Here is a 24,515-nt window from a genome sequence, read left to right as displayed (position 1 = left end):
AAGGAAGCTTGTGACGGCGGCGACGAGGACAGCCGGCGGCTCGGCAGGGGAGAGAGCTATCTGCGTTTTTCGAGAACGTTGTTTCCAGCGTTAGAGACCTTAAGACGCAGAGGGTAGATACCTGTGAGGATTTGACGCCTCATATACCTGCACCCGCTCATCGATGTATGGGAAAAGGAAGCAAATGAATAATCGACAATCAGACCTGGCTGGCCAACGAATTCGAGAGCGGTGTCTCCACCAGTCAACGGTCGTCGCGCGTCGACACAATGCACAATGAATGGCGCGCGACGGCGGCGGCGCGTAAAGTGGGGAGGCTGGCACTACTCATTCCAGCCCTTTTACTTGCATATTTTTCATTAACTCAATACTGCAGCTATTAGTCGCTGACCTTTTCCCATATTGCTTTGCTGTCTTACCTTGACAAATGATTAAGGGTATGAAGTTAGACTTTACATCATTCATCACATTGGGACTTTATCTAGCCACTACAGTTGCGTCTCACGCATCATGACACGACCAGCGACCCGCCCAATTCAAAAGTTCGCAGCGGCCACGTCAAAATGCTCCGTTGAGGTGAGTTACTGACACCATTTCAAGTAACCGACCGGGTGCCGATTGAGCTCACACACCATTACCCAGGCGGCTGTATATGGAAAGTGTATAGTGGCAGACTACAACTCTGTACACAAGGATAAATGCGCCAAAGAGTTTTTGAGACTCAAGGACTGCTACATTGTATGTTCATGCACATCCATTAATTCACTGTGCCATGTTGCTTGCCTGCTGACTCTCTAATATCAGATGGCCTCCAAGAAATCATGAGACAGAAGATCCTAATTTTAGCTATTTATTTCTAAAAATTTCCAATACCGTATCCCGTTGTTTTCCTCAAGTTTCTTTTCTTCTTTTTTTCTTTTCCAGATATTTCACTTGCTTTTGGGATCGCGATTCAGGCATAATAGTATATTATCATTATCCTCCCAACACTAGAGCTTGAGCAGGCGGAGTGAGAAGACGGCCTGCTGGATCTCTTGTTCCTCCTCCGCAATGAGCCCTGCACTGGCGTCCTCACTCTCCTGCTTGTCAAGCGGTCGTCGGAGCGCCTTCTCAAAGACGGAAGCCTGTGATGAGAAGACACCTTCCAGGCCGACATTATCAGGGTCCTTGACCATCCGATACTCCATCTTGATGTCATCGGTAGGCTGCAGACCAGCCTTCTTTCGCAGACGCTGTACACGGTTGATGACCTCACGCGCGAGACCCTCCTGGGCAAGCTCAGGATGGAGCTCGGCGTCGAGGATGGTGAGAACATCACTGTCCGTGTTGGACTCGAGGTTCTTGGACGTCTCATCTTCCTTCACACCGCGGCGCACGACCAGGTCTTCCTCCTCAAGGCGGATGCCATCGACCAGGATAAATTTGTCGCGCACGTAGCCCTGCACTTGCTCGCTAGTCAACAGGGGCAGGCCCTTCTTGACCTTGGCCATGTCCTTTTTCAGCTTCTTGCCTAGGACAGGCCAATCGGCGATGACGCTGTACTCGACGTTGTACTTGGCCTCATCAGAAGTCAAGACCAGGTCGCGGACGTTGAGCTCCTCACAAATGTAGTTTTCCAGGGACTTGACGTCATCAAGGTACTGCTGATCACGGTGGATGATGATAAGGGTCTTGAGCGGCGTTTTCAGACCAATGGTGCGGCGCTCGCGGGAAACTCGGGCAAGCTCAATAACCTTCTGCATGCGACCAACCCTGCGCTCGACTGCGGCATCAAAGAGCTCCTTGCGGACCTCAGGGAATGGCAGAAAGTGAACGCTGCGAGCGTCTTCCTGCTGGAGCTTCTGGGGAATGTGGGGCAAAAGCCTCTGGTAGATATTGTCCGTGATAAAGGGCGTGAAGGGGGCAAGTCCTCGGCACAGGGTGAAGAGGACTTCGAAAAGAGAATTGAGTGCGTGCTTGGTGTCCTCGAGACCGTTCTCGCCCTTTAGACGTCTTCTGTTGAATCGAATGTACCAGTTGGTCGTGTTGTCGATAAGGCTCAGTAGCCTAGGAACGACAGTGTAGAGGCGGTAATCTGGAAATAATGTCAGTGCGATACATGACAACTGTAGCAAAATTAGGGCTTACACTTCATCTCCTCGTTCACAAACTCTAGAAGACTCTGACAGCTTGCTAGGATCCAACGGTCCATGACATTGGTGTTACTTGATTCCATATCGGGATCAAACATGTAATCAACCTCCTCAGTCTTCTTTAGCAGGGCAACCTGTCCCTCGAAGAACTTGTAGCTGTTCCACAACGGGAGGAGGACCTTCTGGACAACTTCTTTAACACCGGGCTCCTTGAACCTCAGGGGCTCAGCTCGGACAACTGGTGAGTTGATCAAGTACAGACGCAGTGCATCCGAGCCGTATTTGTCCATGATCAGAGTGGGGTCGGGGTAGTTCTTGAGTCGCTTGGACATCTTCTTTCCATCCTCTGCCAGAACGATGCCGTTGACGACACAGTTCTTGAAGGGTGATTTTCCGAAGAGATGAACACCCAGGACCAGGAGGGTGTAGAACCATCCTCGGGTCTGATCCAGGCCTTCGGCGATGAAGTCGCCAGGGAAAGAGGCATTGAACTTGTCAACATTTTCAAATGGGTAGTGCTGGCTAGCGAAAGGCATGCTTCCCGACTCGAACCAGCAGTCAAATACCTCTTCGATACGGCGCAAGACACCCTTGCCTTGCTTGCTGGGAATGGTGATGTGGTCAATCTTGTCGCGGTGGAGATCCTTGATCTCACCCTCATAGCCGCTTAGCTGGCGAAGCTCCTCGGCGCTACCGACGCAAACGCGTTCCTCCATATCATCGCTGACCCAGAGAGGGATGGGAGTACCCCAGTATCGGTTCCTTCCAACGTTCCAGTCGCGGGCGTTTGAAATCCAGCTGGCGAAGCGGCGCTCCTTGACAAAGCTGGGGACCCAATGAGTCCCCTCAATGTTCTTGAGCATGTCCGGAATGATGTCGGGGATGCGGATGAACCAAGACGGAACGGTACGATAGATAAGAGGGGTGTCGGACCGGGGGCACATGGGGTAAGAGTGTTTGAGCTGCGAGTCGACGACCAAACGGCCAGTCCCCTTAAGGTGCTTGATGATGTGCTTGTCGGCCTCCTTGACGTACATGCCCTGGAAATCAGGGATACGGGAAGTAAAGCAACCGTTATCGGTGATGGGGTCCGGCGGAGGGCGTTTTTCGGTGACAATACCAGCTGCGACGGCGACATTGTAATCATCCTCACCGAAGGCGGGAGCCTGGTGGACAATACCGGTACCGCTGTCGGCCGTGACGTATGTCGCATTGAGGACCTTGAACGCAACATCCTTGTACTCCTCGTAGAAGTAGTCAAAGGGAGGCTGGTATTTCCAGCCGAGCATATCCTTGCCACGAATTTTCTTAATGACGGTGTATTTGGCCTTCTTGGGGTCCTTGTACAGGGTGCTCAGGAGCTTCTCCAGAATGATGTAGTTCTTTCCTGACTTCTCATCCTTGATCTTGATGTACTCGAACTCCGGGTGAGCGGCAAGCCCGAGATGCGAAGGTAGAGTCCAAGGTGTAGTGGTCCAGGCAAGCAGGTTGGTCTCAGGGTCATCGACGAGAGGAAACGCGATGACAATGGCAGGGTCTGTGACATCCTGGTAGTTCTGGTTGGCCTCGAAGTTGCTTAGCGCTGTGGTGAGGGCAGTCGAATAAGGCATAACCCGGTGGCCTTGGTACACCTGACCCTTTTCGTGTAACTGTTTGAATGCCCACCATTCAGACTCCATGAAGGTAGGGTCCATGGTCTGTATATGTGAGTCAGCCTGAATAAAGAACACCATGTCATTCTGTCTCTCCTACATACCTTGTAGTCATCGTCGAAGTCGATCCACCGACCTAGACGCTCAACGGTGTGGCGCCATTCCTGGGAGTAGCGCATGACAATGGCGCGGCACTCCTCGTTGTACTTGTCGATACCGAGCTTTAGGACAGCCTCCTTCCCAGAGATGCCGAGCTTCTTGTCGATCTCGTGCTCGATAGGGAGGCCATGGGTATCCCAGCCAAAACGACGCTCAACGTGGAATCCCTTCATGGACCAGTAGCGGGGGATGATATCCTTGATAGTTGAAGCCAGGAGATGACCATAATGGGGCAAACCCGTGGCGAAGGGCGGGCCATCATAGAAGGTGTAGCGCGGGCGGCCGTCCGACAGTTCCACCTGTTGACTCCATGGTCAGCATCACGAGCGGACATGGCGCGAAGTAAGGCATGGTACCACGAACCTGGCGACGGAAAGCGTCGATCTCACGCCACTTCTGGATAATGGCCTCCTCTTCCTTCGAAAAATCGATCGACATGATGCCGTTGTTGGTCTGACAGACCAGAGAGGTAAAGAGGATACAGCCGCTGCGGGCGTGGTGGGGGGAGGTAGGGGCGTCGGCACAAGTCAGGTCCTCAAGTCCTTTTCACAATGACAAATAAGCCGCAGATCATCAAGAAACAACCTCAAGGCCCGCGTCACCGAAACCTCTAGAGACTGAGGGATTCCTATAGTTGCTAATGCGCAGCGGTCCTTCTCCAGAAACTTTGCGTTGAAGTGGGACGAACTGATGATGGATGGAGGGGTTCTTTTTTTTTTCGAAGTGGGTGGGTGACTCAAGGTGGGGGTGCTCATACAAACCCCCGATTTTGCATACTAATTAATACTATTCGACACAGCCAGCGCTGGGTAGCAAAGAAAATGTAGCAATAGAGCCCCGCCGCACTTGAATTGACAATCATGCGCTATAGCATAACCTTGCGCAGATGTGATGATTTATATCTCTCTGGTACCTAATTATTGTCTGGCAACGTGTATTAGACCCATATGGCTTTTACATACGCTCAAAAATAATCGCCATACCAATAGGGGAACCTTGAGAGTACCTGTAAGGTATTGATGAATACAATATTACATACCAGACTACTAATTTTGCCGATTCGCATGAGTAGTCAGTCGCCTGTAACGGGGAGAAACTTCGCTAAGCCACGGAAAGAGGTTCAAGGCACAAGCCCTTTCAAACTGACGCCGGTGCCTCGCCCACCCACGGACCACGCACGAGTCGCTGATAGTTGCAGCTGAAGCGGCCCCACGTAAACACCCTAGCCACCCCGTGTATAACAACCACTACAAAACAGGCCGCCAAAACATCAGAGCAACTTGAAACCGAACCTTTTCTGATTAACAGCAATATTCCGTCATCACGGAATCCCTGCGCCGACTGTGGGCGAATCCATTTTATGTGCAGAATAATATCTTGACCGTAGCTCGCTCGCTTGCTGCTTTTCCTCCTCCGTTCCGGACCGCCCTTGGGATTGCTTGCATACATACGTCAAGCCCCTCTCCCGTCCACCGCCCGCTCATCATATCGCATCGATCCCGCCCCCTTGCGCGGCGGCGCCTTGTCTGGGCCAACAATGTCTTTTCTTTTCGGCAGAGTAAAGTCTCGCACGACTACTGCCGACCTACCAAAGCAGGCACACGATCACATTCTGAAGCTCGACGGTCCCGCTGGGGCTGCCAAGGTTCGTACAAGCCAACACGGCAGAGATACTGCCCGATAGCTGGCTGGCTAACTGACCATATGGCAGTCTGAGGAGCTTGCGCGTGTGCTCAGTCAAATGAAGTTTCTGCTGCAGGGCACACCAGGTAGGCTTCTGTTTTTGAATTGACGTACTCATCTGACAGGACAAGGCTAACCTCTTGTTTTCCTATGTAGAAGCTGATAGCTCGCCCGAGCAAATTTACCAACTAGTCACAGGGCTGATAGACGAGGACCTACTCTACCTCCTAGCTGTCAACCTTTATCGATTCCCCTTCGAAGCCCGCAAGGACACCCAGTTCATCTTCTCGTACGTATTCCGATTCCGACCTGCCGCCGCCGCCCCCAAGAGCGACCCCATCGCCCTATCATATGTCGTCTGCAACCGTCCTCAAGTTTTGGTAGAGCTTTGCCGAGCTTACGACCACAAGGAGAGCGCAACACCCGCTGGTTCCGTTCTCCGAGAGCTGCTTAAGAACGAGGCGGCAGCAGCCATTATTCTATACGACGACGGTGACGCACCGGGATCCAGTTCCAAGGGACTCAACGCCATCGACCGGGACAGACCGCAGAGTGGCAGGGGTGTATTCTGGCGTTTCTTCGACTGGGTGGACAAGAGCTCCTTTGAGGTGGCAGCCGATGCTTTCACGACCTTCCGAGTGAGTCATAGCCCATAATAAATTTTGCGAGGGCGGGTCATGAACTTAGTAACCGTGACTGACATGTGCGTCCAGGAACTGCTAACGAGGCATAAAGAGCTGGTGCCGAGGTACCTCTCAGTAAACTTTGATCTCTTCTTCGACAAGTACAACAATGTTCTGGTCCAGTCCAACAGCTATGTCACCAAGCGCCAGTCTATTAAGCTCCTAGGAGAGATCCTTCTGGACCGGTCCAACTACAGTGTAATGATCGCCTACGTTGATCGTGGGGAGCACCTCAAGATATGCATGAACCTCCTCCGAGACGATAGGAAGATGGTTCAATACGAGGGGTTCCACGTCTTCAAGGTTTTTGTCGCCAATCCCCACAAGTCCGTTGCTGTGCAAAAGATCCTCATCATGAACCGCGACAAGCTCCTCAATTTCCTCGCACACTTCCTCGAAGACCGCACAGACGACGAACAGTTCATGGACGAGCGCGAGTTTCTCATAAAGCAGATCCGTAACCTACCTCCAGCGCCTGTACCGCCTCAGAGATAATCATGGACCCCTCCCTCTGCTCCAAGGAGAGATAATACTTATTGCGGAGCACATTTCATTTTTATTGCAGTTCGTTATTACGGCCAGCGTTGTCATGATTCAAGACCAATAGAAAAAGGAAATGTAGGAAGTGGAAAACGCTGGTCCACCAGGTTTGGTTACCTGTTATTTTGTCGTGGCGGCTACCTACAAGAATCAATTTTAGCATATATTTTCCTCTGCCTACCATGGACTTGTTCTTTGCGAATGAATATGCGTGCATGCACATTTTGCATCAGCGTTTTCTACGCAATGGTATCGTACAAATAACTACAATCCTTGCCCAACGCCCAGCCTATTCCGTACCCAGTACAAAGCTTCTCGCAAACCCATAGTCAACCGCCTGCTGAATTATCAGAGGAACGATGCTACACTGAGTTATCGTTCCCCGCCGCTCTCGCACAATCCTAGTGCCTTATCGTTGCTTAGACAGAAAGACATTGACACTCTCCCGCGCACTCTGGCTGTCCCATATACTACCAGCGCCGCCCCGACGCCACTCATCGCCTGCGACATTGTCATATCCTGCCCTGGTTGACTCGCCCATGATGATGTCTAGGTCGCGCTTCTGCGAGCTGAGCCAGTTGCGCACAAAGTTTGCGGGATCCTCACTTAGTGAGGTGAAGAATGAGTGCTTGGCTTTTGAAACCCCGACAGCTTGCACAATCCTTGCCAGTTGCTCGTCCAGGCCCGTCACCTCCTTAAGCATCATGGCAAACTGAGGGTTGTTGAGAAGAGGCTGAAGTGACTCCTGCATAGGATCACCGACGGCGACTTGAACATCGTAAACGGTGGGCTTGGGGTCCTTGTGGAATTCCTCGTCCATACGGACCGTGTATGGCAGACTGATAGGGTCCAGAGGACTGAGGTTCTCCCTCACGTAGAGTGACAGCTCGGGGATTTGTCCAATCTCGCCCCGTCTCACGACCTTTCCCAAGGTTGTGTCAATAAATGGAAAAATGCGTCAATGTGAAAAGAGTAGGAAAATAAATGAAGGGATTAGACAAACCTGCTTAAGAAGCTCGTCACAACGAAAATTGCGCTTCTCTTCATCTTCTTGCAGACCAGCTAGTCGAATGTACTCCCAGAGTCCCATGACGGCCTCCTGGTGCGTCGCCTCCTTCATATCCACGATTTCGGCAAGAGGAACACTCAGCTTAAAGCGCTCCGGCGTCTCTTGGCGATGCAGGTTGATGGTGATGTTCATGTTCTCGTCACCGCTGCGCTTGAAAGTAAACTCATCAAAGTCGGCAGCAGCCGGCAGACCCGCTGATCCTTGGGTACGCTGGTTGATCTCAGGCTTCTTCCACTCGACATTTTGCTCGGTGCCGTTACGGAACTTCGAGGCGTCGACATCGACGTTGATGGCCTTGAAGAAGTGCGAAAAGCGCGGCTTCTTCTGAGGCGCCTGGGCTGTGCCCTTGACTGTCTGTTGCCCGTCGGCCGCATCCTTGCTGTCCTCCATGGTCGTATCGTCCCCCTCGTTCGGTGCCGCATCCTGATGGGTATCATCGTCAAGAAGACGACCTTCGATCTTGACGCGGTATGATGCCTCCGTGTTAGGAGTGAAGTCAAAGGCGTCCACATTGAGACCACTGCCTTGCCACACCTGATCTTCAACTGTGTTGCTAATCCAGATACGAAGCGTTTTGTTGTATGTTTTGGGGCCACGGTTGACGCTCTCGGTGAGGTCCAGGCGCTTGCGCGTCATCGTCGCATCAACTCGGCGCTCAATGTCCCGCAAATCATTGTATCGCTTTACGGATTCAGGATCAACGATGCAGTCCTCAACACCATCTGGCAAATTCTTGTCGGTAGGCTTCCGGCTTCGACGCTTGGCCAGCTCGCTAGCCTGTGCTTGGGCTTGCTGTTGCTGGGCAATCTGTGCCTGCGTGAGCGGTACTTGCGGGTGAGGTCCTGCAGACATCATTGGAACTATACACATCAACGTATTGTTAGAGCCTTTTGCATTTACCGACGCAGCATATGTTTGCCGAATGTCTATTCAAAGGGTGACTGCAAAGGAGCTACTTACCGACGCCGCCACCCCTGCGCTGATTCTGTGCATGCGGAGACCGCTGTGGCACCTGCTGCTGCGCGTACGCGCGATACTGCTGCTGCATATTGGCTCGTGTTTGGCTTTTGTTTGGAACTCAATGGCCTTGTGAATAAGGTGATACTGGGAATTGGTCGTAAGTGCGTGTGATGCGTCGAGAGACAATTGGTCGTGTCGCGTCGTAGCGGCGGAGCAGAGTCCCGTCGGTTTGTATCACGTGACCCACCCAGCACGATGTTTCTCCCTTCAGTCCGATTAAACAAATGACCGAAGTCATTTTATCTTTTAATTCTTATATTTTTGAGACAAACACATTCCTTGGTTTTATTTATGTATATCGCCTTTTCAAAATATCAATTTCCATTCTCTTATTATTTCTAGTGTATGAGAAGAAAAGGATGCTGCTATATGGAGGTCGAGAACTACCACAGCCGTCTCGCAAAAGAAGTTGGCCTTCTGGCCTCAGTGATTTTAGCATGTATCAACGGGGAAAGGTGATGAACCGAGCGGGGAAAGAACAAAGATGCATATTAATAAAGATCCCCAAGGGGGGGTGGAAAGCAAAAGTGCCGCTTTGGAAAGAATAGAAACCCCCAAATGGTGCGCCTTGCTATTGATGCCTGTTATCGCACAACACCCAGAAGAAGGCTAGTAGCCAGATGCCCGAAATGCACAAGGTGATGATGGGGGGTTCGAGGTTTGACTCAGCGACGGTACGTGAGCCACAGGCCTCAACAATGGAATATAATCCTCTAGCCCACTTCAAAAGGCCGATTCCAGACCATTACGTGACTGTCTCTTGCTAAAGCGATTCCTTTTGGGGGCTGGACTTGGGTCATCGAGGCTCACTTGGCTCTTGCCCATATGGCCCCGACCGTACCGGTCACTCACCCCGAAAACTTCATGGCCGCCGTTGCCACGTCCTCCCAAGGTACTGCTCGAGGGGCTCGACATGGCTGATGTCATGTCCCCAAATCCATTCTCGCCATTGTATGAAGGGTTCATGTTTTGTGAGGTTGCATAATCGCATGCACGTTCCAGGCATTCAACCCATTCATCGGCGGATGCACGTTGTTCGTCGACACTGCTAGAGTTCTTTGTATCTTCGAAGGTATAATGTTGGCCGCCCTGGAATTCTGTGTCAGCTTTTCAAGAGTTATCAGCTATGGATGGCGGGGATAATCTTACCGTATCAACGCACCAAACCAGTTGACCTTTGGCGTCGCGTTGGGTTTTCCATGAACAGTCGGGTGACAGCAAGGACAGCTCTTGCTTGGTGCGTTTGTCCTCACCACCTGCGGGGGCAAAAATGATACGGCCACCTGAGGAGATGATGACCAGCCTCTGGCGCTTCTTGGTCGTACTGCCGCCAAAAAAACGCGATAGCTTCTTATGGCCATCTTCTCCCTTGCCATTTGAGCCACTCGGCAACGGCGATGAAATCACCATGAGGTCACCCAGTCGCAATATCCTTTCGTTAGGCTTTGTCAGGACAGGTGACCATTCGATATCGAGTTGAGTGGGAGGGGGCAGCTCGGTGATAATGCGCGACGGGCGAGTGCTGCTGGATGAAGGATTCACTTGTGGCAGACCGGTTGGGTGCGGATGCGAGGTCGATTGACTGCCGTTGAGGGAGGCCCCATTGAGCTGAATGACTGCGGGCTCAGAGGCAGAGGGGATGTAGGGGCGGAGCCGGGGAGCCTTTGTACGCCAAAGAGATTTTCCAAAGGTCTGGCCATCGAAGAATTCATGATTCTTGATGTGCTCGATAGTAAGGCGCCTTGCAGGATCGAGAACCAACAACCGCTCGATCAGATCGCGGGCAGCGGGCGGAAAGCCGGGAGGGAAGTCGTATTCCAGGTTGACGATCTTCTGGAAAGTGAGGTACTCGCTGCCGGCCTTGAATGGCGGCCGGCCAGCGAGGAGCTGGTAGACGATGCAACCAAACGCCCACAGATCACTAGCCTTGCAGGCGTTCTTATTCGTGAGAAGCTCAGGACTCACATACTCTGCGGTGCCGACGAATGACGCAGCACGGCCATCGTTTCCGGCCTCCTCGCGACCTGTGTCAGGAATTCCTTTGGAGTCCGGATTTCTGGCTTCTCGTGGGTCTGTCAAGAGCTTCGCCGTCCCGAAATCGGTGATCTTGACATGCATCTGATCATCGAGAAGCACATTCTCAGGCTTCAAATCTCGATGTATGACGCCACGAGAGTGCATATACTCGACTGAATCCAAAATTTGAGCACTGTAAAACCTGGTACAATCAAGATCAAAGCTTCCCGTCTTCTTGAGCACGCCGAGCAGCTCGCCGCCGCTGCACAAGTCGAGTACGTAGTAGAGTGAAGTTTCGTCCTGGAAGGTGTAGTAGAGTCGGACAATCCCAGGATGCTCCGTGAGCCGATTCAGGGTGTTCTTCTCGATATTGACATATTTAATCTTCTTCTCCTTGATGATGTGCCTCTTTTCTAGGACTTTGACGGCGTATTCCTTTAGCGTCTGCCGATCAGTCGCCAGATAAACAGAACTGTAAGACCCCTCACCCAGCACACGGCTGAACGAGAAGTCGCGGACGCCCTTTTTAACCTGCCGTACAATGGTGCGACCATTGGCATCGACTTCTCTTCGGACGCCGACGGCAGCGCCACGCTCCTGCCACTCTGCGCTCGTAGTCGGAACGGGCGCATCCCCTGAAAACGGGGCGTGAGGCCCTTGGGCGGCTGGTTTGTGGCCCCCAGCCATTCCCTTGGAGCTTCGTCTTATGGGAAGAGGGCCATTTCCCGAGTAGACTCCACCTCGTGATGAACTGTACCCGAGAGGGGACTCCCTCTGGCTAGGATGGCGTGATGGGTAGTGTGGCTCTACCCGCGAAGTGGTATGGGATTCGGTATCATCAAGCTGTGCTTGTGTCGAATATCCAGACGGATGATGTTGTGAGACTTGCTGTGTAGGAGGCTGGGTGGTGGGAGCGGAAGGTGAGTTGTCGTCGGTTGACGGTTGTGTATATGGGAGGACCTCGGTGGTTGCTGACGCGGTCGTGGGCTGTTGGTTCGTATCGAAAGTCGGGGATGCCAGGGCTTGCTGAGTGGCATCGTCGGGGTTAGCTATGCGCAAGCCTCCGAGAGCCTGGGAGAGACTGAGATCCCCGTTCATGATGAGACTGGAGGAGAGGGGGCTCGTGCAGCTCCAAGCGAGCAGGCAGCTGAGCGTGGGCGAGTGCTAGGAGTGAGGAGTTGGCGGGAGACGGGAGGATAAAGGAGCCGGTCACATGGGGTGCCTTGGATCTGAGAATTCCACACCGCGAGGAACCATCATCCACCCATGGAGCCAAGGTGCTGGAAAGTAGCCGCTTTCGCAGTTGGCAAATTCGCCGTAACTCTAAAGGCCTTTGCTTGAATAATGAGGGACAATGGCTATGAAATTGGCAGGTTGGGGATACGAAGCACCCAGTCGACTAGTACCCAGACATAGGCACGACGGAACCTAGAGGTACGGCGGCCGTGTCACCTACAGCCTACATCAGAGCGGGCCACCTAACCACAGCACGCTACCTGTAGCTGTACTAGCTAATAACATACCGGCCATAGGTAAGTTCCATTGTAGCAGTGAAAAAATATATATAGTGGTGCAGCGTGCTGTAAGCAAGCCTCTGCAAATCTCCAGCATAGAGCCTATCAAGCGCCACTATGCCTATCAGAAGGCGACCTTACAAAGTCCATACGTGCATACGACGACGTATGGACTGCTACGTAAACAGTGGAGGTGCTGTGCCTCTCTTTCTTTCTCACTCTGTGCTGTCTCCCACTCTTTTTTGGTCTCCTTCGCTCTATCCACTCGAAGCAAGGGCCCGGTTCCCATCCACGTCACCCCCTTGTGTGGGATTTGCGCGATACGACGATTAATACTATCACTCGTTCCCTCCTTGCTGCCACTGCCCACTTCATACTAATAATAGCCTCAACACACTACAGGCTCGCGTGTTCTCTCCGCGCATTGTTACTTATGCGCATATGCAAGCAGCTCCTTTGCTTCCGAGGTGCCCTGATCTATAACCACAGAGACGAACAATACACCACAATCTTAGCACAGAACGTCTGGTGATCTCTTAGAGATCAACGAGGGCGGCGTGTCTTCTCGCTAGTATAACAGTTCGAGTAGCAATACTATTATTGCATGGCCTACATTATGTAATCTTGCCCTTCAGTCTGCAACAGGCCATGCTGGTGGATTGCTTCTTCTGAGGCAAACTGGTGGTTTGGCCATTGATCCTCCAAATCAATACCTGCCCAGGAGCCTTCCATCTCAGACACTGTCAGTAAGACCCAGTGCACTCGTTCGTGAGTTAGATGGGCATAATATGCCGTAACATTGTTGCCGCTTGCCACCAGCTCTTACGTTGGCATCTCTTGAGCAAGTCGAGATTGATGAGTTGTAGGAGCTTGTGATGATAGAATTAGAAATGACTATTATTAGTAGTATAAACATGGCTATAATATGGGTTCGTGAAGATAGATCAACGTCATGTGGCTTCGCCACCCGAACAACAGATGGTAGCATCATTGGAATATTTCGTAGATACAGCGTCATATGGACGAGGGAGAGAGAAGGCTATTGCGCGTATAGTCATAGAGTACGGATGATTGTACATAGGTCGGGCTCGATGACTGCTGCCGAGCCGTCTGGTGCAAGAAGTGAAGTCTCGAAGCTCCGCCGCAATGATCATGTCGATTGGCAGCACTCTTGCATGTTTCTCAGGTCCCTGTATATAGCTAATACTAGTTCCGCAAAATAACACCGAGGAGGGGTGCGCGTTGATGCTACCAGTCATACAGGTCAAGGTTTCACTTAATAAAACGTAATCGCCCCTGTACTAATACGGAGTACAGTCTACTACGACCAGTATAGGTGGTGGTGCAAGTACGCATGGACAAAGCATGATTGCTGTTCGGCGTTTGGAATATTCATTATTCCGTGCCTACCCAATGGATGTCTTACTGGCTCCCGCGCAGCCAGGGCCGCCCACGCCTGACGTCGCCAAGGAAACAGGTACGCGTCTTTTTTTCCCCTCTCCTTTTCGCTGTAGTGATGAGGTAAGCATGCACTTGGCCGTACTTGGCTAGTGTATTCTACACGTGACCCTGCTGGTGCTACGCGATTACTGGTACGGAGCAACGCTAGAACAGGCATTCTAGTGGAGCACGTGCACGGCCCGGAAAAGGCAAGTAGTGGGACCCCTGCTTTCCCACCGGTCGATGGTCGTCAACGCTGATAGGACCAACGGCTTTGTGACATGCAACCACTAATTTTTTGGTGGCTGATCACACTGTATATCGGGGAAACCCTGCTACCCAGGTATACACCATTTGCGATAGCTACGTGAGTTGCTTGAGGGCTGTTGTGCTAACATAGAAAAGTTCCCAGGCCGTCCAGCTGAGATATTCCCTACCGATCGTTCACAGTGCCAAAGTCTCTTTTACCCCGGGTTGACAGTGGAAGGAGCAACCGACAAACTTGAGTGACAAAAGATACGATCAGCCAGCCGCAGGACCAGTTCCAGTCTCTTTGTACGTGTACTTGTGCTTTGTCCGCGTCTCCGTTCCTTCGACTCTCTCTTTCACTTCTCACCCACTCACCTTTCCAATTGTCCTCGTGCACCGCCCGTCTCCCACCCCGATCACTTCTTCCTTTTCCATCTTCAATACCCTTTTCTTACTTACTAATAGCTCTTCGCCTCTCATCACTCCCATTCCCACATCGCCATAACCATCACCCTGCTGCCACACTCAGCAACAGGACGGACTCGCCAACGCATCTTACACCTACCTAACTAGGCGCTTCGCTCTTCTACGATCCCCTTTGGCCCTCTCGTGCCTCGCTCTAACTTCCGTCTCGCATACTATCGGAAACAGACCAGGGCTTATAGCCGACCCGTGGTTTGTGCAAAATTGACTACTAACCCTTGACATTGTGCAGTTTGCCTCACAGTCTCGCAACATCAGTCTCGCAACATCACACCGTTATCCTCAGCTATCCACGCCTTCGCCATCACTATGTCTCCATTCTCCAACGACTTCCCAAGCGCCTCTCCGGTCATGGCAATGTCACCTCAACCGGTCCACCAGTCACCATTCGCCGCACCTTTCACGCATCAACCCTTTTATCCACAGCCCAAGGGACACCCGACATCAGCATTAATGTCGCTCCAGACTCCTGTTCGCCTCGGCAAGAAACGTTCTCGCGATGAGGCAGCTAGTAACCTTGAACCTGACGTGCCGCTCCCGAAAGCAGAGGAGCCTGAAGACGAGTGGGTCTACGGACCCGGCATGGTCCTAATCACGGCCAACAAAGGCTACATCGCCGATGCCACCAACCAGTCCGGCACCTGGCTGGAAGAGAAAAAAGCCGTCGATAAGGAGACCCGTCGGAAGCAGGAGGAAGCTATGCTCCCTCAAAGGAACTCCAAACTACGTCGAAGAGACCTTCAGAATGACGCCAAAGCCGGTGGCCTAACCATGACAATCGCATCTCCAACTACCTCTGGCATGGGAGAGCCATCCCCCACAACAACTGAGCCAGTTTTCGACAACGTTTCTCTTCACCTTGGCATTGGATGGAAAAAAATGAGCGACGATGAGCATGTCCAGGCAGCCGCCCGAGGCTGGGCTCGCTACATTGAGAACCATTTCCCGGTTACTGATGCCTGCATCCGGTTGGAGAGCAAGGGCCTTCAATCCTACCTTGTCGAATCATCAGAGGGGTTCTACCTGTTCTCGGAAAACTTGCACCAAGGACGACTGGTCAGCACCAACATTGAGGGCGCGATCCGCAACCTCCAATCATCTCCGCCCATTTTTGACGGCGCAGATATTCTGACCAAGGCCGACTCGCCTTGCTTTACGACGGCGCATGGTGATTCCGAAATGCACATGGGCTGAACTATTGATACACACTTTCATATATGCGGAATTGACAAGAGGCTACGGGCTTCTACAAGGCTCCCAATTCAAGACGCCAACGCTGCGCTGACGACGCGCATAGTGGGACGATATGGGCTGATATTATTGCCTTGGAGTTTAGTGTTTACTAGGACTGATACGGAACAGGAGTTAGGTTTATTTAAGATATAAAAATGTGTACTATACCACCAATACACTATGTTGGAAATCGAGGGGCATTCCGCATGCAGCTTCTAAATGTCTGAGGTATTTTATGAGTACTCATCAACCAAAGTTTTGTATAAAAAAGGGGCCCTTGGAGGGTTGATGCCAGGTTGCGAAAGTTCTTTGCGACGCCGGTGCGCCCAGGTAGCCCGAGGGATCGCCACATGGCGAGGGGAGTGCAACTTGATTGAAAGAAAATGAAAATACAGGTCTGTTGAAGGCACTGTTGTAGAATCGATGTTGTTACAAGGGTAAAACGGATACGATTGAAAATAAAGAAATAAAAGCAAGCTTTAGAGTGCCGTTTCGTTGGCATCAACCAACCTGTGTACTACTACTAACTACTACTACGAGCACTAGTAGTAATAATACATACGAGTACAGCTATCATTGGTGCCTCGTGATATGTGGCGTGCACGAACCAGATCCGAGGATTGGCCAGTCTCACGAAAAGCAGCAAGCACAAGCACGAATCCCGGACCCAACAACAACATTGACGACGACAAGTACTATCACACAACTTATTTATTTTCGACCCTCAGCGGTGAGAAATAGAGTAGGCACCAGAAGGAAAGAAGACGGCACCGACAACGACGGCTAGTAACCATCACCAGCACCAGCGGCCATGGCGAATCCAAACCAACTGTACCTGCTAGCCGACCACATCAAGCTGTCGCTCCTTGAGCGTCAGCGTGTGCAGAAGCTTGCGGTCGAAGACGGGCCGCAAGACGCACACATCTTGCGATCTCTCGACCAGTTTCGCGATGGCCTGGAATCCCTTGAAGAGGAAATGACTCGGCTGGAGCGGGAAGGGGACGCCGCGTACGTTTGATTACACCACCAGACTTCCTCCCCCCCCTCTCTTCGTGCAGTATACTGTATACTAACTTTCTGGATTAAAAAAGAGCTGCCTCTGATATTGCCGACTCCATCCCTTCTCTTCGGAAGCAATTTGACCATCTGACGTCTCAGTTCCACGGCTTCACCGACCGGTCCGTCATGGCGACAGTAGCAGCCCCCAATTCGGACTCGCTAGCATCCATCTTTACCCACGCAGCATCATCAGAAGTACCAAAGACGAAGAAGAACAGTGTTGGTGATGGAGGTAGCAAGTCTGTCCGCTTCAGTGACGCGCCCTCATCCCCATCGCAGGATCTGTTCGGCGCCTACCGCGACAACCCGGCCAGTGACAGTATGGGCTACCAGGACGCCGCCGGCACCATGGACAACCAGCAGTTACACCAATACCACTCGCAGATTCTCGACGATCAGGACGAGCAGCTCGACCGCCTGGGTGAGTCTATTGGCCGCCAGCGCGAGCTTAGCATGCAGATTGGGAATGAGCTGGAGGACCACATCGCTATGCTCGACGAGGTTGAGAGCGCCACAGACCGACACCAGAATCGCATCGACCGTGCTGGCAGGGCCCTCGGCAAGGTTGCCAGGAGTGCAAATGACAACAAACAAATCACTGCCATCGTTGTTCTCATCATTATCCTCGTCCTGCTCATCGCCATCCTCAAGTAAACCCCACGGCCGTTCAATACCCTATTCTGATCCCCTTTCTAAACTGCTCTTTGTCTATACCTTGAACGCCTTTTTGGTTCCTTGTTTTTTCTCTCCTCGCTTTTCGTTCTTCCTTTTCTCGGGCTTTCGAGTGCGAAGCGCTTTGTGCATTGGTTTGGCGTTATTGCTGTACTGGAGTTCGTAATAACACGCATCCTTACACACCATTTTTTTCCCTATCGATTTTGTTATTTTGCTAATGCTATTGACTAAATTTAATCGTGAGTACAATTGGTGACTTCGATCTTGTTCCCCGGCTTATCCGCAACGTCTACTCTGTTACCAGACTATTCGCCGAGGTCTCTTCTTTGCTTCCCAAGCCTGTCTGCTCTAGAATATGACGAATGGTCGACCTCATCCTGCTTGTATTGTGCGTTATCAATCTACATGCAACTGGCTGTGTTGAAGCCCCCCCCTCTGGCTAACTGCCAACGACACATGATTGCACGCTCACTGTCAACGAATGATTTCTCCCTCCTTGTCGATGCCCTCGATGCTCTCCAGGATGTCACTCCCCGCTAATGTCCCCGGTCCACCGATTGCTATCCTGCTCTCATTTGGCCAAATCTCATGGAATTTGACCGAGCTGTCACTTGCTGCCACTACTAGGCAGCCCTGTAGGTGATCTTTGCTGCTTTCTCTTTCGTTCCTCCTATTTCCGGGCTGAGGAAACGTTGGATAGGGAATGGCATGTAGCGCGCGCAGGCCAATGCCCCACGGAATAGCAGCAACCTGTGTGCATTCAGGCCACCTGAAGACGGCAATACGGTATGGGTGGTCTGGTTGGGAGTAGCCCAATGTGGCTGCAATTTCCCGTCGTGTTGTCGACCAGATCAGCGATGTCACTTGTGCTGACACGGCTATGGTTGCCAGTGCCGAGCCAGATCTTGTGTGGAAAAAATGGATGCATCTGTCGCTAGAACCTCCTCCCGTGGCAATGAGGCCTGGCCTCCATGGGCAAAATGCTATGGCTTTGACCGCAGCCCCATGCACCTAGCAATGCCTCTCGCTTCCAGGACCGAGCGTGCGGAACACTACATTCCCCGTACGTATCTCTGTCGCATCAGTATCAGATGTCCGATTCATGGAAGCCCTGAGTCTTCTACCGTTGTTTGACCAACGGTTCGGCTCGGCATCGGTGTCCTGCGCAACTGGCGTAAAAGGCCCCTCATCCCAGCGGCTTGGGTGAGGAGAGGATTCAAGGGGTGGACTGATGTCAAGGACGTCGCTTATGTCGAAAAGGCAGCAGAGGTCATCGTTTGCCCCTGAGGCAAAGAGCTCTCCATCCTGAGACCATGCAATACCACATATCTGTTGCTCATGAATCGAGATCTTAGCAACCAGTACGAGTGTTCCCGACCAGGTGTCCCTTTTCACCTCCTACGCAGAGGGCCATTCGACAACATAATAATACATGGTTCCTATCTCATTGCCTACTATGAGGTCTTCTGTTTGCACGGACACTCCAGGATTCACTGGGTTCCTCGACGGGCGCGAGGTGCAGTGAGGTCGCCAACTCAAGCAAGACACACCATGGGGGAATTGAATCTCAAAACGAGGTATGGCGTCGTATGTTGACTGGAGAATAAGTAACCCATTGATCATTCCAGCGGCAAGAATACTCCTGCCACCTTCGACAGATGAGAAGGCCACAGATGTGATCCAATTACGGTGCTCAGAGACTCTGTACATCGGATAGGCGCCAAGACTCTCGGACCAGGTGTACAGGCTTCCACCCAAAGCTATGGCGAGGGTTCGGCTCGTTGGTGAATACGCAAGTATGGAACAATAGAAATCATCTCTGAGGTTGGGAGCATCCAAAACTCTGCCATCACATTAGCTACATGTACTCACTAAGAATTCCTGACATACCGAAAAGGAGTATCAGGCAGTTGCCTTTCTTTCGACGGATTCTTCCCCCCAGATACTACATGAATTAGCCCTATTTTTAATTACCGAACAGGTTTAGTGCACGGAGGCCAGCAAGTATGCTATAGATACCTTTCTTTGCTGTATCGTTCACCCATTTTGAACCGTCCCAGGTGGTCTTGGAGGGACTTTGATGGTGGCTGAACTGATAAATCTCGTCGCTTCGGGAGATTGATGTCCGGCGTCTGAATTCAAGAATCTTGCGGACACAGTCCATTTCGAGAGCCGAGGCGACACGACCATGGTAATTGCTAATTTCATTCTGCGAGTCGGCGCCGGCGTTAAAGAATGATGAAGTAAAGATCTGAGAATGGGTACCCCTCTGGATAGGATGGCCTTGGCCGTCGTCCAAAACTTCTTGTCCTGTAACAAGACCGCCCACAGTCCACACAGTTCCACGGCTGACTTGCCTGTCGCGAGCTCGGGCTCGGGAGGTTGCACCAGATGCTGTGACTATTTTGGACATGTTAGGCGGATTCTGCAACGCTATTGAGCGAACAACTTGCCATGAATTTGTGGGTTGTTATTCCTGGACCCAATCTAGGGGGTCTCAGCATCAGGAATTTGAGCGAAGAATGGTCTTCTTGTTGGCCTTGAAAATGGATCAGCCGAGGCGTTATCGCACCGAAGAAGCTTCTCCAGTGACGACAATGTATACACCTCCCTTCTTGTTCTGAACCTCTCGGCCGACGATGTTTCATGGTCTCGGAGAGGCACGAATCGATCAGGGTAACAGCCTTTTGGGGTGACTGGATGACCACTAGGACTGCGGGCTATCGCAGTATTATTGTCGACAGAGAAGCGAGATGGCGACTTATACCGATTCGATTTCGGTACTCGGGGATATGGCGTGGAGACACATCTAATCCTCTTGGTATGTGAGGTGACTTCGCTCGTACAATAGCTCGAGTTGCCTTGGCTAGATTCTCCATCAGAATTGTCTGAAAAGGCAGGGCCGTCCAGAGGAGGAAAAATCCCGAGGGATTTATAATCTCGGACAGTAGGGGATTCCCCTAGAGAGCTGTATCCAGAGTCACCGGACCTATTTGTTGAGTCGTCACCATTCTTGTTCCGACTCGAACACCGATCGCGGTAGCCACGTAATTTTCCACAGGTTGTCCAAATACTGTGCATAGCGGAACAGGGAGATGGAACAGGGGGCCCAAGGCGGCAGTCATGGGCAATGAGATTGAATAATAGTTGCGAGACAAGTTGCGTATCGCGGGAGATCAAGTTGTAGAGTAGATCTCACGGTACCGTCGATGGAAACACTGGCGTACTTTGGGTGGGGGGCCTGGGTTATATGAATATTGAACAGTCTGGGGTGAGAAAACTTAGGTTCTAGGATTGAGAGGGTGTGGAGAAAGACTTTGAGCAGGAGATAAAAATTGAAGTAAGGTGCAAATGGTACGGGTTATGTTGATGCCTCCGGTTCGAGATCAAGTGTCCAGGGCAAGAGACTTCAAGCTGGCGCCTACCTGAAAGGGGGGGTTCCAGACTTGCCTCAGGAAAAGAGTGACATGTCGGATCACATGCATCACAAGGATAGGAAACCTATAACATAAAAATAAAAGAACGACAAATTATCCAAATGTTGCAATCATAATATATACAAAATAGTTCGAGATGTTCAAAGGAGAAAAGAATATATACGAGAAAGTAGTGTCATCAGGTAACGACCGTGACCCATATCCTCCCCACCGCAATATTTCGGCTCTCCTACAGTACCGCTTCTTCTGGTCGTTGCGAAAGACATCATGAAGGCGTTGTACTTGTTGCATTTGTATTTAAAACAGCTTCTCATTACGCCAGGTTGCTCTTGATGTTGTCGTAAGCAGAGTCAGGGTACGTGAGACAGTTTTGGGTGTTGTCGAGGGCACCCATACTGTCGAGAGCGGTGCTGATGAGCGAGTCCTCACCAGTCTTGTCAGCAGAAGCCTCCCAGAACATACTACCACCAAGGCTCTTGCTCTGAGCGTAAGCGACCTTAGTGCGGACCATATCTGGAGTGTCATAGGAGACGAGAGTCTGGGTGCCAGAATTGTAGGTCCAGCTGGCGCCAATATTCTCGTCATACTGGACCGTCTCGCCATCGAGCGGCAGAGCTTTGTAGTCCCAGATACCATTCTCCCAACTGCCCTCACCGACTCCACTGAAGGCTGTTCCAGGACCAGCAGTTCCGGTAAAGGCGCGACCGTAGATGGGCATCCCCAGGACAAGCTTGGAGGAAGGAATGCCACCTGCAAGGTAGGCGTCGACGGCATCATTAGTGTTGAATGGGGTGGCATTGGGGTTGCTCTCGCTAGCATAGAGGTTGGCCTGGTGTCCACTGTAGTTGCTGAAGGAGCCAGCGTAGTCATAGGCCATGAGGTTGACGTAGTCAAGGACGTCACCGAGATCGGCCATGTCAAGCTTGCCGTAGTTCTGGGGACCAGCAGAGGTGGCAATGGAGAGCTGAAAGTGGTAACCATCGGCGCTCTCCTCAGAGTACGAGTCGAGCTCTTGTCGGATGCGCTTGAGGAGGAGGACCATGTTGGCAGCCTCAGTCTCATCGGCAGGGTACTCCCAGTCTATGTCAATGCCGTCGAAGCCCCAGTCCTTCATAAGGGTAACAGCACTTTCGGCGAAAGTTGTACGGGTGGCATCAGTGGAGGCGGCAGCAGGGAAGTTGGTAGACCAAGTCCAACCACCAATGGAGAGCATAACCTTTAGGTTACGGTTCGCCTTCTTGAGCTTGTACAGCTGCTTAACGCAGCCATATGCGTTATTTCCGCTCTCGTCCCAGGCTGCTCCCCCAAAGTTTTTAGCTCGCTAGTTATCTTGTTGTGGAGTTTGTACCATGGTATTCACTCACAGTCATCGGCATAGTGTTTCTCGAGATCAGCATAAGTGTCACCGGAATATCTGACAAAGTCCCATGTTAGTTAAAGTGGATGAGGTAGCTAGGTGGCCGGGGGGCTGAAATCAGCTGGAACTTACACAGTTCCGTCTGCACGAAGATTCATAAAGGAGTATATAAGATGCGAGATCTTGTCAGAGGGAATATCGGCAGGCTGGTAGTTGCGGCCATAGATACCCCTGGTGTGTACGTTAGAAATCGGGGGGGCACAAATATAGAAGAGGGCAGAGTATACCAGTTGACAAAGTAGACGGCATTGACAGAGCCAGTGGCACGTTTAGTCGTGTCGATGGCCTGATACTCGGCCCGTGGAACTACCAAACCCGCGGCGGCCTGAGCCGAAGCGAGCACGGACAACGACTTGGCGAACAGAGACAGCATTGTTAAAATGCTGAACCGGTGTCAGCAATGCTACCTAGGAGGGAGGGTAAACACAGTTTTAGCACCGGGCTAGTTCAAAACAATAAACAAGGAATGAACAGGGGGGGAAAATTTAAGGAATGGAAACTGTCGGCAGTGGTGGGTTGGTCCTCCAAAATTCGAGGAGAAGGTAGGCGGCATCAGCGGCATTCTTATACAGCGCTCTCACGGTAACCCATTGTTCCCAACGCTAACAAGTGTTTCGGTAATAGTCATGAGACTTCCAATGCGGGCCGGTCTTCTATCCTACTACGCCGCGTGATGAAAGAGTGAGGATACATTCCAGCTGGGTTCATGTTACCTAGCATCTAGTCGGGGGGTATAAGAGGTGCACAGACAGAAAATCACAACCACGGAAAGCCAGATCCACTGCCAAAGCTTGATTTGAGACTCTGGGTCGGGGAAATGAAGCAAGCACTCATGGATTTGTAGGATATTCCCAAGGGCCATCAGGGGGGACACGAGGGGGACGGCCTGATATGCATCCGGGCAGCGTTGCTCATTGTGCGGACGTTAAGCAGATGCCGTATCATGAGGTTTCGTAGCGGTATCGGTACATCCCAAGATCTAGGGTTACATCTTTGGATCCTTCCTATACTATAGTCCCATCCTCAGAGAAAGCCATCAGGAAAGATGGAAAGTAGTAGCGCCCCGAGAGGTCCAGAGCCCAACGTTTCATCTCGTGGGGTCGACGAGATGTGCTTCTGGGGATGTGTATATCAACTGCTATCTCAATGTGAAAGAAAGAAGACTTACAGGCTGACAACCCATATTATACTGAGATTTAGGCAACGAGACCTTGGACAAGCGATGAAAACATCTGGCAGTGGGTTACGAGCCAACGTCCAACTGACTTCTAGGCCTAAGTTCTTACTCGGCAGTCGTAACGCGCAAGTAGGCAGGATGTTGGTTTTCTTCCTGTGTATTGTTTATGCTGGTGGCTTCAGTTAACTAGGTATGGGTGCGTGGGCCTCAGGTTCGTAGACATATGGTATCTAAGGTATGATACATGCCGTGATATCATGGACAACATGAGGCAGGCTAAGCCCTCGGCAGAATTCCAAAGGATGGCTGTCAGTGTTCGGCAACGGCCTCCGCTCGACTGATTGGTCAAGACAATGGCCTCCTGACAGGTTGACGATGTAAGCGCCACGACGGTACTAGCTAGGACTTGACTGTGGCCAGAAACAGCATGTTTCTCCTGCATAATTCCCAAGGCGTCCCGTGAGCCTAGGGCAATACTACCATCCTCTTTAAACGGTGGATGATGCTGATAGTAGACGGGCAATGACAAATTGTGTTAAGATGGGACGGTTATGTAGCACCCAGCTGCCAAAAAGGGTTTTCGTGGCAATCACCCGTTAGCAGCGGGTTCGACCATGAGATAGGCATGGTGCATGGAGGAGGTCAACCGCGTTATGGAGCATTGAGACCGGGGTGTGGTAGATGCAGGCCATGGCCCAAGGGTGGATGGGTGGGGCAGGATGGAAAAGATATGTATCTGATGTCTCGTGGCTCTCCCTCTCGACATCTGCACGCGCTACAGTTTCGAGACATGGTCGAGCGGATGTCAGCCAGTGCAAGAAGTCGTTAATTGTTATTGCAAAAGGCAATAAAAAAATAAAAGAAAAGGCTTACGAGT

At 51.6% G+C, this 24,515-nt stretch overlaps 9 protein-coding genes across 9 annotated transcripts; 4 read left to right on the top strand and 5 right to left on the bottom strand.

Annotated features, from left to right (window-relative positions):
• Positions 1 to 510: 510 nt before the first annotated feature.
• GMORB2_1199 (uncharacterized protein) lies at positions 511 to 825 on the top strand (the record flags this gene model as incomplete). Its single annotated transcript, XM_035463181.1, has 3 exons — positions 511 to 576; positions 643 to 738; positions 805 to 825. 3 exons carry the CDS (start codon positions 511 to 513, stop codon positions 823 to 825), a joined length of 183 nt encoding a protein of 60 aa, XP_035324605.1.
• A 164-nt stretch (positions 826 to 989) lies between these two features.
• On the bottom strand, positions 990 to 4,381 carry GMORB2_1198 (isoleucyl-tRNA synthetase; the record flags this gene model as incomplete). The annotated part of the gene is made up of 4 exons (XM_035463180.1): positions 990 to 2,074; positions 2,128 to 3,829; positions 3,889 to 4,242; positions 4,307 to 4,381. The coding sequence occupies 4 exons, from the start codon at positions 4,379 to 4,381 to the stop codon at positions 990 to 992; spliced, it is 3,216 nt and encodes a 1,071-aa protein (XP_035324604.1).
• Positions 4,382 to 5,480: 1,099 nt separating this feature from the next.
• GMORB2_1197 (uncharacterized protein) lies at positions 5,481 to 6,804 on the top strand (the record flags this gene model as incomplete). Its single annotated transcript, XM_035463179.1, has 4 exons — positions 5,481 to 5,588; positions 5,655 to 5,712; positions 5,783 to 6,264; positions 6,340 to 6,804. The coding sequence occupies 4 exons, from the start codon at positions 5,481 to 5,483 to the stop codon at positions 6,802 to 6,804; spliced, it is 1,113 nt and encodes a 370-aa protein (XP_035324603.1).
• A 454-nt stretch (positions 6,805 to 7,258) lies between these two features.
• On the bottom strand, positions 7,259 to 8,966 carry GMORB2_1196 (SWI/SNF-related matrix-associated actin-dependent regulator of chromatin subfamily D; the record flags this gene model as incomplete). The annotated part of the gene is made up of 3 exons (XM_035463178.1): positions 7,259 to 7,771; positions 7,853 to 8,778; positions 8,879 to 8,966. 3 exons carry the CDS (start codon positions 8,964 to 8,966, stop codon positions 7,259 to 7,261), a joined length of 1,527 nt encoding a protein of 508 aa, XP_035324602.1.
• Positions 8,967 to 9,661: 695 nt separating this feature from the next.
• Positions 9,662 to 12,052, bottom strand: GMORB2_1195 (3-phosphoinositide dependent protein kinase-1; the record flags this gene model as incomplete). The annotated part of the gene is made up of 2 exons (XM_035463177.1): positions 9,662 to 10,027; positions 10,088 to 12,052. 2 exons carry the CDS (start codon positions 12,050 to 12,052, stop codon positions 9,662 to 9,664), a joined length of 2,331 nt encoding a protein of 776 aa, XP_035324601.1.
• A 2,897-nt stretch (positions 12,053 to 14,949) lies between these two features.
• GMORB2_1194 (uncharacterized protein) lies at positions 14,950 to 15,834 on the top strand (the record flags this gene model as incomplete). The annotated part of the gene is made up of 1 exon (XM_035463176.1): positions 14,950 to 15,834. The coding sequence occupies one exon, from the start codon at positions 14,950 to 14,952 to the stop codon at positions 15,832 to 15,834; it is 885 nt and encodes a 294-aa protein (XP_035324600.1).
• Positions 15,835 to 16,684: 850 nt separating this feature from the next.
• GMORB2_1193 (syntaxin 8) lies at positions 16,685 to 17,586 on the top strand (the record flags this gene model as incomplete). The annotated part of the gene is made up of 2 exons (XM_035463175.1): positions 16,685 to 16,881; positions 16,965 to 17,586. 2 exons carry the CDS (start codon positions 16,685 to 16,687, stop codon positions 17,584 to 17,586), a joined length of 819 nt encoding a protein of 272 aa, XP_035324599.1.
• A 495-nt stretch (positions 17,587 to 18,081) lies between these two features.
• Positions 18,082 to 20,020, bottom strand: GMORB2_1192 (WD domain-containing protein; the record flags this gene model as incomplete). The annotated part of the gene is made up of 4 exons (XM_035463174.1): positions 18,082 to 18,618; positions 18,661 to 19,005; positions 19,156 to 19,448; positions 19,627 to 20,020. The coding sequence occupies 4 exons, from the start codon at positions 20,018 to 20,020 to the stop codon at positions 18,082 to 18,084; spliced, it is 1,569 nt and encodes a 522-aa protein (XP_035324598.1).
• A 1,337-nt stretch (positions 20,021 to 21,357) lies between these two features.
• GMORB2_1191 (chitinase) lies at positions 21,358 to 22,834 on the bottom strand (the record flags this gene model as incomplete). The annotated part of the gene is made up of 4 exons (XM_035463173.1): positions 21,358 to 22,340; positions 22,409 to 22,458; positions 22,534 to 22,632; positions 22,689 to 22,834. The coding sequence occupies 4 exons, from the start codon at positions 22,832 to 22,834 to the stop codon at positions 21,358 to 21,360; spliced, it is 1,278 nt and encodes a 425-aa protein (XP_035324597.1).
• Positions 22,835 to 24,515: the final 1,681 nt, after the last annotated feature.

This window comes from Geosmithia morbida (genome assembly GCF_012550715.1).
Source record: "Geosmithia morbida isolate 1262 chromosome Unknown scaffold_1, whole genome shotgun sequence".
Lineage (NCBI taxonomy): Eukaryota > Fungi > Ascomycota > Sordariomycetes > Hypocreales > Bionectriaceae > Geosmithia > Geosmithia morbida.
The sequence above is the reverse complement of the archived record's forward strand: the minus strand, read 5'-3'. Positions and strand labels throughout refer to the sequence as shown.